This window comes from Sapajus apella, unplaced genomic scaffold, assembly GCF_009761245.1.
Source record: "Sapajus apella isolate SASKATOON/1434 unplaced genomic scaffold, GSC_monkey_1.0 scaffold136, whole genome shotgun sequence".
NCBI lineage: Eukaryota > Metazoa > Chordata > Mammalia > Primates > Cebidae > Sapajus > Sapajus apella.
The window spans coordinates 1801171-1813906 of record NW_022437076.1 but is presented as its reverse complement, the minus strand read 5'-3'; the positions used below and the strand labels follow the sequence as shown (position 1 = coordinate 1813906).

The window sequence follows — 12736 nt, the reverse complement described above, 5'->3', positions numbered from 1 at the left end:
TTTTAGTAGAGACGGGGTTTCACCATGTTGACCAGGATGGTCTCGATCTCTTGACCTCGTGATCCACCCGCCTCGGCCTCCCAAAGTGCTGGGATTACAGGCGTGAGCCACCGCGCCCGGCCCCTATTTTTTTTTTTTTTTGACATGTAGTTTCCTCTTGTTGCCCAGGCTGGAGTGCAGTGGCGCTATCTCTGATCACCGCAACCTCTGCCTCCCGCTGTCAAGCAATTCTGCTGCCTCAGCCTCCGGAGTAGCTAGTATTACAGGCATGCGACACCATGCCCAGCTGTTTTAAATTTTGTTTTAGGCCGGGCGTGGTGGCTCACGCCTGTAATCCAAGCACTTTCCAGGCCAAGGTGGGCGGATCACCTGAGGTCGGGAGTTCAAGACCAGCCTGACCAACATGGTGAAACCCCATTTTTATTAAAAAAATAAGTTTTAGGCCGGGCGCGGTGGCTCAAGCCTGTAATCCCAGCACTTTGGGAGGCCGAGGCGGGTGGATCACGAGGTCAACAGATCGAGACCATCCTGGTCAACATGGTGAAACCCCGTCTCTACTAAAAATACAAAAACATTAGCTGGGCATGGTGGTGCGTGCCTGTAATCCCAGCTACTCAGGAGGCTGAGGCAGGAGAATTGCCTGAACCCAGGAGGCGGAGGTTGCGGTGAGCCGAGATCGTGCCATTGCACTCCAGCCTGGGTAACATGAGTGAAACTCCGTCTCATAAAAAAAAAAAAATAAATAAAAATAAGTTTTGTTTTTGTTTTTAAAACAAGAAGTTTAGTTAGTTAGACAACAAGACGCTTGACTTGAAGGGAAAACTCTCTAGGATTCTTTTTTCTGTTTTAGAGTCATTTACCCCCAGTTGAAGACAGACTGCCCTGCCTATAACAGCTATGCACAAAAAAATTATACAATTGTCCTCGGTCTTACAATGATAAATGAAAAACCTTTAAGTTCTCCACTTGAACAAGGTATGCAGGGATTTTATTTTTATTTTTGTTTAAACAGTGAGAGCAAAATAACTGACTGGAATATAAAGATAAGAGTTGAATGAGCAAGCTGCAGATGGAGAAAGGGGGTATTTTCACAGAATCAGTATTATTTCCCCATCCCGTCTCCACTTGATGTCAATCAAAACACACCACTGGCTGTTAAAAATGCGCAGTATGCTTGTGCACGTATGCCAGTTACTTTATGTACAACAGAGGAAGGGGGGAGGAAAGGAAAGAACAGACCACACTGTGCTGTAGTAGTCAGGAGGTGGTGGAAACAAACCGCAGTTTTCTTTCTTTTTTTTTTTGAGATGGAGTCTCACTCTGTTGTCCAGGCTGGAGTGCAATGGCATGATCTTGGCTCACTGTAACCGCTGCCTCCCAGGTTCAAGTGATTCTCCTCCGTCAGCCTCCTGAGTAGCTGGGACTAAAGGCGCGTACCACCAAGCCTGGCTAATTTTTTTTTTTTTTTGAGACAGTCTTACTCCCTCACCAGGCGCCAGGCTGCAGTGCAGTGGCGCGATCTCGGCTCATTGCAACCTCCGTCTCCCGGGCTCAAGCAATTCTTCTGCTTCAGCCTCCCAAGTAGCTGGAACTACAGGCGCATGCCACCACACCCAGCTAATTTTTTTGTATTTTTAGTAGAGACGGGGTTTCACTATGTTGGCCAGGACGGTCTCGGTCTTTTGACCTTGTGATCCATCCGCCTTGGCCTCCCAAAGTGCTGGGATTACAGGCGTGAGCCACTGCGCCCGGCCAAATTGCAGTTTTCTTTCTTTCTTTGTTTTTATTTTTTTCTAAAGACGGGGTTTCACCATGTTGGTCAGGCTGGTCTTGAACTCCTGAACTCAGGTGATCCGCCCGCCTTGGCCTCCAGAGTGCTTGGATTACAGGCGTGAGCCACCATGCCCGGCCTAAATTGCAGTTTTCTAATTGAGAATGTCATCTTGGTATTTAAAGAACAGAGTTCGGGGGTAAAGAAGCCAGTTCCCTTTTCAGTAGACACCTCCCGCCTGCTATTGGAACACATCAATGGTGTCTTCAGCCTCCACTTCCAACGATGCAGGTGTGTCTGTTTCACTGATTGGTTGCCTGTCAACTCGGACTCTGATCAGCCTCATTGGCAATCCCTGCCGTTCACAGTAGGCTTTCATTAGTTTACTAAGTGGTGTATGCCTCTTAATCTGAAACTGCACCACAGAACCATCCTGCCTCGCCACTTTCAAATTAATAGGATTGTTGTTCTCAGTCTGGACTCCTTCCTTGGGCTTTTCGTCAGCCACAGTGAGCGACAGAGTCTCCTCAGCTGCCGCTTCACAAGAGGTAGCAGGTCCGCACCGAACCAGCACAGAAACAGCATTGGAGCAGCAGAAGGAGGAGCTAACTTCATATATTTTATTTTATTTTATTATTTATTTTTATTTACGTATATTTTGAGATGGAGTCTCGCTCTGTCACCCAGGCTGGAGTGCAGTGGTGTGACCTTGGCTCACTGCAGCCTCCACCTCCCGGGTTAAAGTGATTCTCCTGTCTCAGCCTCCCAAGTAGCTGGGACTACAGGTGCGCACCACCACACCCGGGTAATTTTTGTATTTTTAGTAGAGATGGGGGTTCACCATGTTGGTCAGACTGGTCTTGAACTCCTGACCTCGTGATCCGCCCACCTCGGCCTCCCAAAGTGCTGGGATTAGAGGCATGAGCCACTGCGCCCCGCCAACTTTGTATTTTTTTTTTTTGAGACGGAGTTTCACTCATGTTACACAGGCTGGAGTGCAATGGCGCGATCTCGGCTCACCGCAACCTCCGCCTCCTGGGTTCAAGCAATTCTCCTGCCTCAGCCTCCCGAGTAGCTGGGACTACAGGCGTGCGCCACCATGCCCAGCTAATTTTTGTATTTTCAGTAGAGACGGGGTTTCACCATGTTGACCAGGATGGTCTCGATCTCTTGACCTCGTGATCCACCCGCCTTGGCCTCCCAAAGTGCTGGGATTACAAGCGTGAGCCACCGCGCCCGGCCAACTTTGTATTTTTAGTGAGATGCGGTTTCTCCATGTTGCTCAGGCTGGTCTCGGACTTCTGAGCTCAGGCAATCCGCCTGCCTCGGCGTCTCAAAATGCTGGGATTACAGGTATGAGCCACTGCGCCCAACCTAATTTTTGTACTTTTAGTAGAGACGGGGCTTCACCGTGTTGGCCAGGATGGTCTCTAGGTCCTGACCTCATGATCCACCCACCTTGGTCTCCCAAAGTTCTGGAACTACAGGTGTGAGCCATAGCGCCCGGCAGTGATGTTTTCACACATGTATACATTGTGTAATGATATCTTGGTAATTAGTGGATTCGCCACCTTAAACACTTATCATTTCTTTGTTTTGAGAACATTCAAAATCCTCTTTTCTAGCTGTTGGAAATACACAGGCATCACTGTGAGGTCGGGTCCCCGAAGTACAATAGAGAACCAGAGCTCACTCCTCCTCTAACCCTGTGTCCCTTCTCTCCAGGACAAACTGTATCCTTCAGTCACACCTTTTTCCTTAACTTGGGCATTTTCACACACACAGTTTTCCCCAGCACTCCTTTGGCTGGTTCTGTACATTTTGGAACGCTGTGTTTTTATTCATCTCTAGCGGGATTTTTTTGGTCACCCTTATCGCAGACAAAATAACCCAGGTAGTTTCTAATTTCTCTCGTTATTTCTTCTTTTACCTCTTGCCTGTTTAAGAATGTGCAATCGGCCAGGCGTGGTGGCTCACACCCCTAATCCCAGCACGTTGGGAGGCTGAGCTGGCTGGATCCCGAGGTCAGGAGTTTGAGACCAGCCTGGCCAGCATGGTGAAACCCCATCTCTACTAATAATACAAAAAAAATTAGCTGGGCATGGTGGCACGTGCCTGTAATCCCAGCTACTCGGGAGGCTGAGGCAGAAGACTCACTTGAACCCGGGAGTCGGAGTTTTCAGTGAGCCGAAATCACGCCACTGCACTCCTGCCTGGAGACAGAGTGATACTCTTATCTCAAAAAAAAAAAAAAAAAAAAAAAAAAAAAAAAAGAGAGACTGGACGTGGTAGCTCATACCTGTAATCCCAGCACTTTGGGAGGCCGAGGCGGGCAGATTACCTGAGGTCGGGAGTTCGAGAACATGGTGAAACCCCGTCTCTACTAAAAATACAAAAAATTAGCTGGGGATGGTGGCAGGCGCCTGTAGTCCCAGCTACTCAGGAAGCTGAGAGGAGAGTTGCTTGAACCTGGGAGACAGAGGTTGCATGAACCGAGATCGCACCATTGCACTCCAGTCTCGGTGACACAGTGAGACTCTGTCTCAGAAAAAAAAGAGCTCCAATCTGATCAGCTAGAAACTCTGTGGCCTGCCTCTATACGGCTATTCCTATTTATCCTTTCCTTTCTATTTTCATTGCTACTATTACCTTTGCTTATCCTCCTCTTTAATCATTGCTATGCAACATTTATTAATATTTCTCAAATATAGCAATGATGACATCATCCTCCATGCAAAATCATACAGCTCCCTTGGCCACAAAATAGGATGCAGAGTTGGGTGCGCTGGTGGAAGCCTGTATTCTCCCAGCTCCTCGGGGGCCAAGGTGAGACTGCTTGAGCTCAGTTCAAGGCCAGTGTGTGAAACACGGCAATATCCCTCCCCCTCCCCACTGTATTTTTTGAGACAGGGTCGCACTCTGTTACCCAGGCTGGAGTGCACTGGTGCAATCATGATTCACTGCAGCTTCAACCTCCTGGGTTCAGGAGATCTTCCTGCTTCAGCCTCTGAAGGTGCTAAGATTTCAAGGTGTGAGCCAGCATGCCAGGCTCCTATGTCTCTTTTTTTCTGAGACAGAGTTTTGTTCTTTCGCCCAGGCTGCAGTGTAATGGCAGGATCTCGGCTCACTGCGACCTCCGCCTCCCAGGTTCAAGTGTTTCTTCTGCCTTAGCCTCCCAAGTAGCTGGGATTAGAGGCAGGAGCCAATGTGCCCCGGCTCCTATGTCTTTTAAAAAGTGAAATTGATGGCTGGGTAGGGTGGCTCACACCTGTAATCCCAGCACTTTGGGAGACCGAGGCAGGTGGGCCACGAGGTCAGGAGTTTGAGACCAGCCTGGCCAACACGGTGAAACCCCATCTCTATTAAAAATACAAAAATTAGCCGGGTATGGTGACGGACGTCTATAATCCCAGCTACTTGGGAGGCTGAGGCAGAATTGCTTGAACCCGGGAGGTGGAGGTTGCAGTGAGCCAAGATCACACCACTGCACTCCAGCCTGGGTGACAGAGCAAGACTCCATCTTGAAAAAAAAATTGATTCAAACTTCTTACCTTACTATCCAAGGTCCTTCACAATTTGATTCTAACCTACCTTTTTTTGTTGTTGTTGAGATGGAGTTTCCCTCTGTCACCCAGGCTGGAGTGCAATGGGGCTATCTCGGCTCACCACAGCCTCTGCCTCCTGGGTTCAAGCAATTCTCCTGCCTCAGCCTCCCAAGTAGCTGAGATTACAGGGGTATACCACCATGTCCGGCTTATTTTTTATTTTTATTTTTAATAGAGATGGGATTTCTCCATGTTGGTCAGGCTGGTTTTGAACTCCTGACCTCAGGTGATCCACCTGCCTCAGCCTCCCAAAGTGCTGGGATTACAAGCGTGAGCCACCGCTCCCAGCCCTATCTTTTTCTTTTCTTTTTTAAATTTTTTTTTTTTTTTTTTTTTAAGGCAGGGTTTCACCGTGTTTGCCAGGCTGGTCTTGAACTCCTGACCTCAGGTGATCCGCCTGCCTCTGCCTCCCAAAGTGCTGAGATTACAGGTGTGAGCCGCCGCGCCCAGCCGGCCCTACCTTTTTCTGTTTTTTTTTTTTTTTTTTTTTTTTTGAGACAGGGTTTCACAGTTGCCCAGGCTGGGGTGCAGCTGCACTATCATGGCTCACTTTAGCCTGGACCTCCCAAGCTCAGGCAATTCTCCCACCGAAGTCTCTTGGGTAGCTGGGACCACAGGTGACATCACCATGGCTGGTTAATTAAAAACAAAGTTTTTTTTGTAGAGATGGGATCTCGCTATGTTGTCCAGGCTCGTCTCAAACTCCTGGGCTCAAGTGATTCTCCCGCCTCGGTCTCCCAAGCGCCAGGCACTGAAGCAATGTTCCCTGAGTTATTCCGGCCTCCTCAATCTTAAATTGATGTCAGTTCCTTCTACACCATGTGCTCCACGCCATTCTCTTCTAACAAATTCCCTGCTCCCATTCATGGCAGCCTCTGGGGGAAAAAGGTTAAACAGGAGAAGAAAAAATGTGACAGCAACGTGGAGGCGTGAAAACTGCAGCTCCCCTGTCCCTGCCAACTGTAATAGGGCCCAGTGTTGCTGTTTTTTTTTTTTTTTGAGATGGAGTTTTGCTCCTGTTGACCAGGCTGGAGTGCAATGGCGCTGTCTTGGCTCACCGCACCCTCCCCATCCCGGGTTGAAAGGATTCTCTCGCCTCAGTCTCCGGAGTAGCTGGGATTACAGGCGCCCGCCACCACGCCCACCTCATATGTGCATTGTTTAGCGGGTTTCGCCAAGTTGGCCAGGATGGTCTTGAACTCCTGACTCCAGTGATCTGTCGGCCTCGGCCTCCCAAAGTGCGGGGATGACAGGCATGAGTCACCGCGCTGGGCCAGGGCCCAGTTCTTTACCCTGAGGGTAAAAGTGTCTGAAAGAGGCCCAAGACCGGACTTGGCGGAGAAAAACAGGGCGCTGGCCGGGCGAGGTGGCTGCTCACGCCTATTATCCCAGCACTTTGGGAGGCCAAGGCGGGCGGATCACCGGAGGTCAGGAGTTCGAGACCAGCCTGGCCAAGATGGAGAAACCCCGTCTCTACTAGGAATACAAAAATCAGCCGGCCGTGGAGGCGCGTGCCTGTAATCCCAGCTACTCGGGAGGCTGAGGCGGGGGAATCTCCTGAACCCGGCAGGCGGAGGTTGCCGTGAGTCGAGATTGCGCCATTGCACTCCAGCCTGGTCAACAGAAGCAAAACTCCTGGACGATAGGGTGAAATTCCATCTCAAAAAAATAGAAAGAAAAAGAAAAAGGAAAAAGAAAACCAGGACGCCGTAGCGACAGCGCTGATTTCGGGCAGGAAGACCTGCCATGATGACAGAAACCGTTCCAGCCTCCGTGGTTGTTTTCCGCAAGCCGGGCCTCGGCCGTCGGTCTGGTCCAGGTCTCGCGCCCGCGGTTTTCAGGAGCAGCCCGGGCCGGCCTGTCCTCCGCCATCGCGTTCTCCCGGGGCCGCTCCCTCGCGGCAGTCGCAGTTCCCGCCTCTAGGCTCCGGCGCCCGCTGAGCGGACGGAGGAGGGGCGTCTCCGGCGCGGGTTCCAGGACCCGCCCCCCGCGCCAGTTGCCAGGGAGCGGTTGCCATAGAGCTGAGCAGTTGTCCGCGTGCGCAGGCGGAAGTCCCGGATTGAGGCGCCGCCATTTTTGCTGCCCGGACGCGGAGCGAGAGGCTGAGAGTCGGAGACACTATCCGCTTCCATCCGTCGCGCAGACCCTGCCGGAGCCGCTGCCGCTATGGATGATCGGGAGGATCTGGTGTACCAGGCGAAGCTGGCCGAGCAGGCTGAGCGATACGACGGTGAGTTGGGGGGGCAACGGGGGGCTGGAATTCTCGGACCCTCTGCCGCCGCCCACAGAGGCCGGGAACGGGAGACAAAATGGCGGCATCGTCCGCGAGCCTGGCCCGGGGGCTTGGGTTCGGGGAGCGGGACCTGGCCTGGGAGCTCCCGGAGCGACAGGAGGCCGTGTGCCCCGGAATGTGACCCGTTCTCCGTCCTCAGCTGCACACACCTCGCTGGCCGGGAGACCGGGGCGGCGGGGTGGAGGAGTTGGTTGTAAAATGGCGGCCGGGGGGAGGGCGAGTCCCGGGGCGGGGGAGGGGGAGGAGATGGCGGGCGCTGCCTCCGAACCGGCCACCCCCAGGGGAGCTCCCGGGACGGCCTTGGGAGGTGGAGAACGATTGAGTGGGGTGACGGGAGAAGCAGCACCCGCCACACGGGAGAGCGCCGAGACTGGGAGCTGTAGCGCGGGCGCCTTTCAGGGAAATATGGCGGGTGGGGGCGGTGGCTTCTCCCCGGAGGCCCCGTGTGGGGCGGCGGCCGTGGAGTCTCACAAAGGAGAGCGTGGAGCGCGATGCGCTTCCTCAGGCCTAGGGCGGGGGGCGGCCCTGGGTGACAGCTGGGAGCGGGGAGCGGGCATCGGGCATCGCTGCACTGGGTCCTGGGCGGTGGCGGGCTGCGGGGCCGCGGTCGGGTTTCTTTCGGGTCCGCCGGCGCCCCGGAGTGAGGGGTTTCGGGCTTTTCCCCCTCGCCGCCTTCCGGGGAGGTCCAGAAGATCCGGGCTCCCGCCCCTTTTCCTCGCTCTAAATGGCCGAGCTCGAAGTTCCTGTAACCTTTCTCTGGCTCCGTCAGCAGCGGGTTCTGATGGATGGAACCAGGAGACCGGGGGGCTGCGCGACTCTGGGTTCGAGCCTCCGTCCACCCGTTTGGGAAAACGATGACTTTACAGTTTGTTCGTACCCTCATGGCACATGGAAAAAAGACCTGTTGAAATAAAGTTATTTCCAGTAGCGTTTAGTAACTGTATTTTGGTTGACTCTGCAGGCTCGGAATGCGGGTTTGTACTTCGTGGGGGATCTTAGCCTCTTCCAGGCACTCGGCTGGGCCTGGGGTCTTTGAGTTATGAAGGTTGGAGGTCCTGTTCTTTTCTTTTTTTTTTTTCTATTTTAAATAAGTGGGTTTATGTAGGAATTTGAGTAGTTCCTCTTTGTTCATTGTCCCTTTGCCCCTAACCGGTTCTTCAGTCTCTTTTCAGAACTTAATCCAAATATCCGTTGTGTCTGCCAGGAAGTTTCTTCTTCATCCTCCCCCCATCCACCTTTTTTGACCTGTAGACTTGAATTACCCTCACATTTAGAATTTTGCCATACTGTGGTATTACCGAAACCAGAAGTCCTGTATGCGGGTGCTGTGGTTTTCATGCTTTTGCATGGTAGGGTGGGGTGAGACATGGTTGGAGTCTAGTGTCCTTGATCTGAGATTTTTCCTGGTTAAGCTACCTATATTTCAAAATGTTTCATAGGGCCCTTGCTTTCCTGGAAATGCCGATTTGGTCATGTGAATAACCTCAGGGCTGGTCCCCGTGATCAGAAATGAGGATTCAGGGATTTGAAAATAACAGAAAGCCTCTAGAGCTCAAATGTAGGAAATATGCTGAACTAAATTTCATCTTGTAAATTCTTTGATTGTTATTTGTATTGAACAAGGTTGCTGTTGGGGGAGGGAGGGGATAAGATGGGGAAGTACAGCTCAAGGTCAGCTCTGTCTTTATTTCAGTGTTGAAAAAAATCAAACAGATATAGGTGTGCTTGTATTGGAAGACTCCCCTCCGCCCTCATCTCCAGATGTTCCCCTCTTCATCTGTTAGCGTTCTCGGCAGGAAACAAATGATACTTGAATGCTTTCTGTTTTGTGGGGATTGGGGCTTTAAGTAAACTTGCTGTGGTAACTAGAAAGAATGTGAGAGGTAATTTTTTTTTTTTTTAACTCGTTTTAAAAACCGATTCAAAAGCTTATGATTGTAGTTTCCAAATAAATTACAGGTTATCGTAGTTATATTTTGGCGTGAGGATTTCTGACCAGAGCCTTTATTGGGTTTTGAACGTAGGACTCTTTGATACGGCCACATTATTACAGTTGTTAATGTTAGGTGTCCCCTTCAGCATCTAAAGCGGTAGGAAGATAGATCTCCAAGGTGAGGAGCTATTCCTGTGACTTGGGGCGTAAGGAAGGTAAGGACTCAGTGGAAAGGAGAGGGGAGACAGACACCAGGAATCGGCTCTACCTTTGTCCATTCCTTTATATTTAGGGCAATATTTTTTTGTTTCTGGTGACAAAAAGTTTTTCCCTTAGTTCTAGTTACCAAGCAGAATTGATCAAGTTTGTGGAGGGTCGGGGGTGGGGGGGGTGGAAAAAGCTAAGACAGTGTATTGGCAGGATTTCTTTTTTGGGTGCTTGTATGCAAGTGCTGGCTTTCTAGCTGTGTTTTGCTCTTACCTCCCTGTACTGCAGTAGGCTTATTTTATTTTGCTTGCTGTGTTAAACGGGTGCCTAAACTTCTTTGTAGCCTCATTTAATTCTGTCCTGGGGCATTGGAATCAATTTATATGGATTATTTAATGGTACGGGAGGAAGATCTAAGCTGTGGTCAGGAAAACGACAATTTTGGGTCACAGGAAATACTGAAGTTCGGGGCTAGGAGTTGAAGATTACATCTAGCATATCATCACTTTAACAAGCCAGTGGTCTAAGGAATAGTTTTTACATCGTTTAAAACCACATTAAGCAAGTCCATCATTTCTTAACATTTCTCAAACAAGTCTTACCGTCCCATGTATGAATTAGTACAAAAACGTGGGGAATAGGCTGGGCGTGGTGGCTCAGGCCTGTCATCCCAGCACTTTGGGAGGCCGAGGTGGGTGGATCACCTGAGGTCAGGAGTTCAAGACTAGTCTGGCCAATGTGGTGAAACACCGTCTCTACAAGAATAAAATTAGCCGGGCATAGCCACTCAGGAGGCCGAGGTAGGAGAATTGGGTCAACCCTGGAGGTGGAGGTTGCAGTGAGCCGAGATTGTGACATTGCACTCCAGCTTGGGTGACAGAGCGAGACTCTCGGGGAAAAAAAAAAGGTGGACAATATAGAGGGGGAAAAATGAATAGTTTCCCCATTTTGGGGAGCAGAGGGGCAACATAAACTGCATTTGGGCTTGTGTGGCAGCTGTTGATTTTGTCCTTTCCTAATTTCCTTCTCAAGATTGGCTGCATGGGAGGTAGGATGAAGTTTGACAGTCATTTTTGATCCTCTAGGAATACATCTGTTGAGTCACTTGAGAGCTGTCCTGTAAAGACACCAGAACCTCACGTCTAGCTAGCTTTTTCTGCTAGTGAGTGAAGAATGGAGAGGGAGCATGTGTGGAATGAACTTTTTACTACAGTCTTGTTAGGGAACAGATAGGTAGTAAATTAACTTTGTTAATAAATTTAGAAGCATTTAGATTATCAATTCTTTGTAGGCCAGTAATTTTCCCTTGCCATTTCAGTTAATGGACAAACTTTTGGAGAAAAGATTTTCTCCTACTTAAATACATAGACAGAACTGGGCAATGTAGTGTTAAAAATTCCTTCCACGGCTCACGGCTTGTAATCCCAACACTTTGGGAGGCTGAGACAGGTGGATCACGAGAGCAGGAGATCGAGACCATCCTGGCTAACGTAGTGGAAACCATGTCTCTACCGAAAATACAAAAATATTACTAGTTCCAGCTACTCGGGAGGCTGAGGCAGTAGAATCCCTTGAACCTGGGAATCAGAGGTTGCAGTGAGCTGAGATTATGCCACTGCACTCCAGCCTAGGTGACAGAATGAGACTCTGTCTCCCAAAAAAAAAAAAAAAATCCCTTCTGCAAGTAGCACTTAGCCTGTATATTTAAAGCAGATGCTCTTTCATGTATTCTTTAGGCTTTTGTATAGTATTGTACATATCTGGCATATTTCATTCTATTTAGTTGTCTTTCACAAGTTTGGGATATAATGAAATCAAGAATCACTGCAATTTGCAGTGAAAGGTAAATTCTTTTTTTTTTTTTTTTTTTTAAATTTAAAGACAGGGTTTCGGGCCGGGCGCGGTGGCTCAAGCCTGTAATCCCAGCACTTTGGGAGGCCGAGGCGGGTGGATCACGAGGTCAAGAGATCGAGGCCATCCTGGCCAACATGGTGAAACCCCGTCTCTACTAAAAACACAAAAAATTAGCTGGGCATGGTGGCGCGTGCCTGTAATCCCAGCTACTCAGGAGGCTGAGGTAGGAGAATTGCCTGAACCCAGGAGGCGGAGGTTGCGGTGAGCCGAGATCGCACCATTGCACTCCAGCCTGGGTAACATGAGTGAAACTCCGTCTCAAAAAAAAAAAAAAAAGCAAGATTGGCCGGGCGTGGCGGCTCACGCCTGCAATCCCAGCACTGTGGGAGGCCAAGGCAGGTGGATCGTGTTAGGTCAGGAGTTCAAGACCAGCCTGACCAACATGGAGAAACCCTGTCTCTACTAAAAATACAGAATTAGCTGGGCATGGGTGGTGTACGCCTGTAATCCCAGCTACTCAGGAGGCTGAGGCAGGAGAATCGCTTGAACCCTGGAGGCTGAGGTTGCAGTGAGCTGAGATTGCGCCATTGCACTCCAGCCTGGGCAACAAGAGTGAAACTCGTCTTAAAAAAGAAAAACAAAAGGAATACAGTATAGAAAAGCCATACAAATAGGCTTTTCATAATTGTTTTATAGCTTAGTCAAAGGAATAAGAAATTTAAAAAAATTTCTTGCTTTTAACCTGGTATACCAGGTGAAATTTCAGCCCCATAGATTAATATATTTCATTTACACATATGTTTTAAATACTTCAAGAAGCTGATCTGGAAGCATTGATTTTTTTTTTTTTTTCTTTTTTTTTGGAGGTGAAGTCTCATTCTGTCATCTAGGCTGGAGTGCCGTGGCACAATCTTGGCTCATTGCAGCCTCTGCCTTCTGGGTTCAAGCGATTCTCCTGCTTCAGCCTCCCGAGAAGTAGCTGGAATTAAAGCACCCATCACCATGCCCGGCTAATTGTATTTTTAGTAGAGACAGGGTTTTCACTGTGTTGTCCAGGCTGGTCTTGAACTCCT

General features: G+C 49.7%; 1 protein-coding gene and 1 pseudogene across 3 annotated transcripts in view; one reads left to right on the top strand and one right to left on the bottom strand.

The window, feature by feature from the left end:
- Positions 1–1991: 1991 nt before the first annotated feature.
- On the bottom strand, positions 1992–2387 carry LOC116540155 (annotated as a pseudogene).
- A 4911-nt stretch (positions 2388–7298) lies between these two features.
- Positions 7299–12736, top strand: part of YWHAE (tyrosine 3-monooxygenase/tryptophan 5-monooxygenase activation protein epsilon) — a 48951-nt gene continuing 43513 nt past the window's right edge. For 2 of the 3 annotated variants that reach the window (XM_032263470.1, XM_032263471.1), the window contains exon 1: positions 7299–7606. In XM_032263470.1, coding sequence (XP_032119361.1) covers positions 7543–7606 — 64 coding nt within the window. In that variant the 5' untranslated portion in view covers positions 7299–7542. The remainder of the gene's footprint in view (positions 7607–12736) is intronic. The other variant, XM_032263472.1, reaches the window with a different exon arrangement.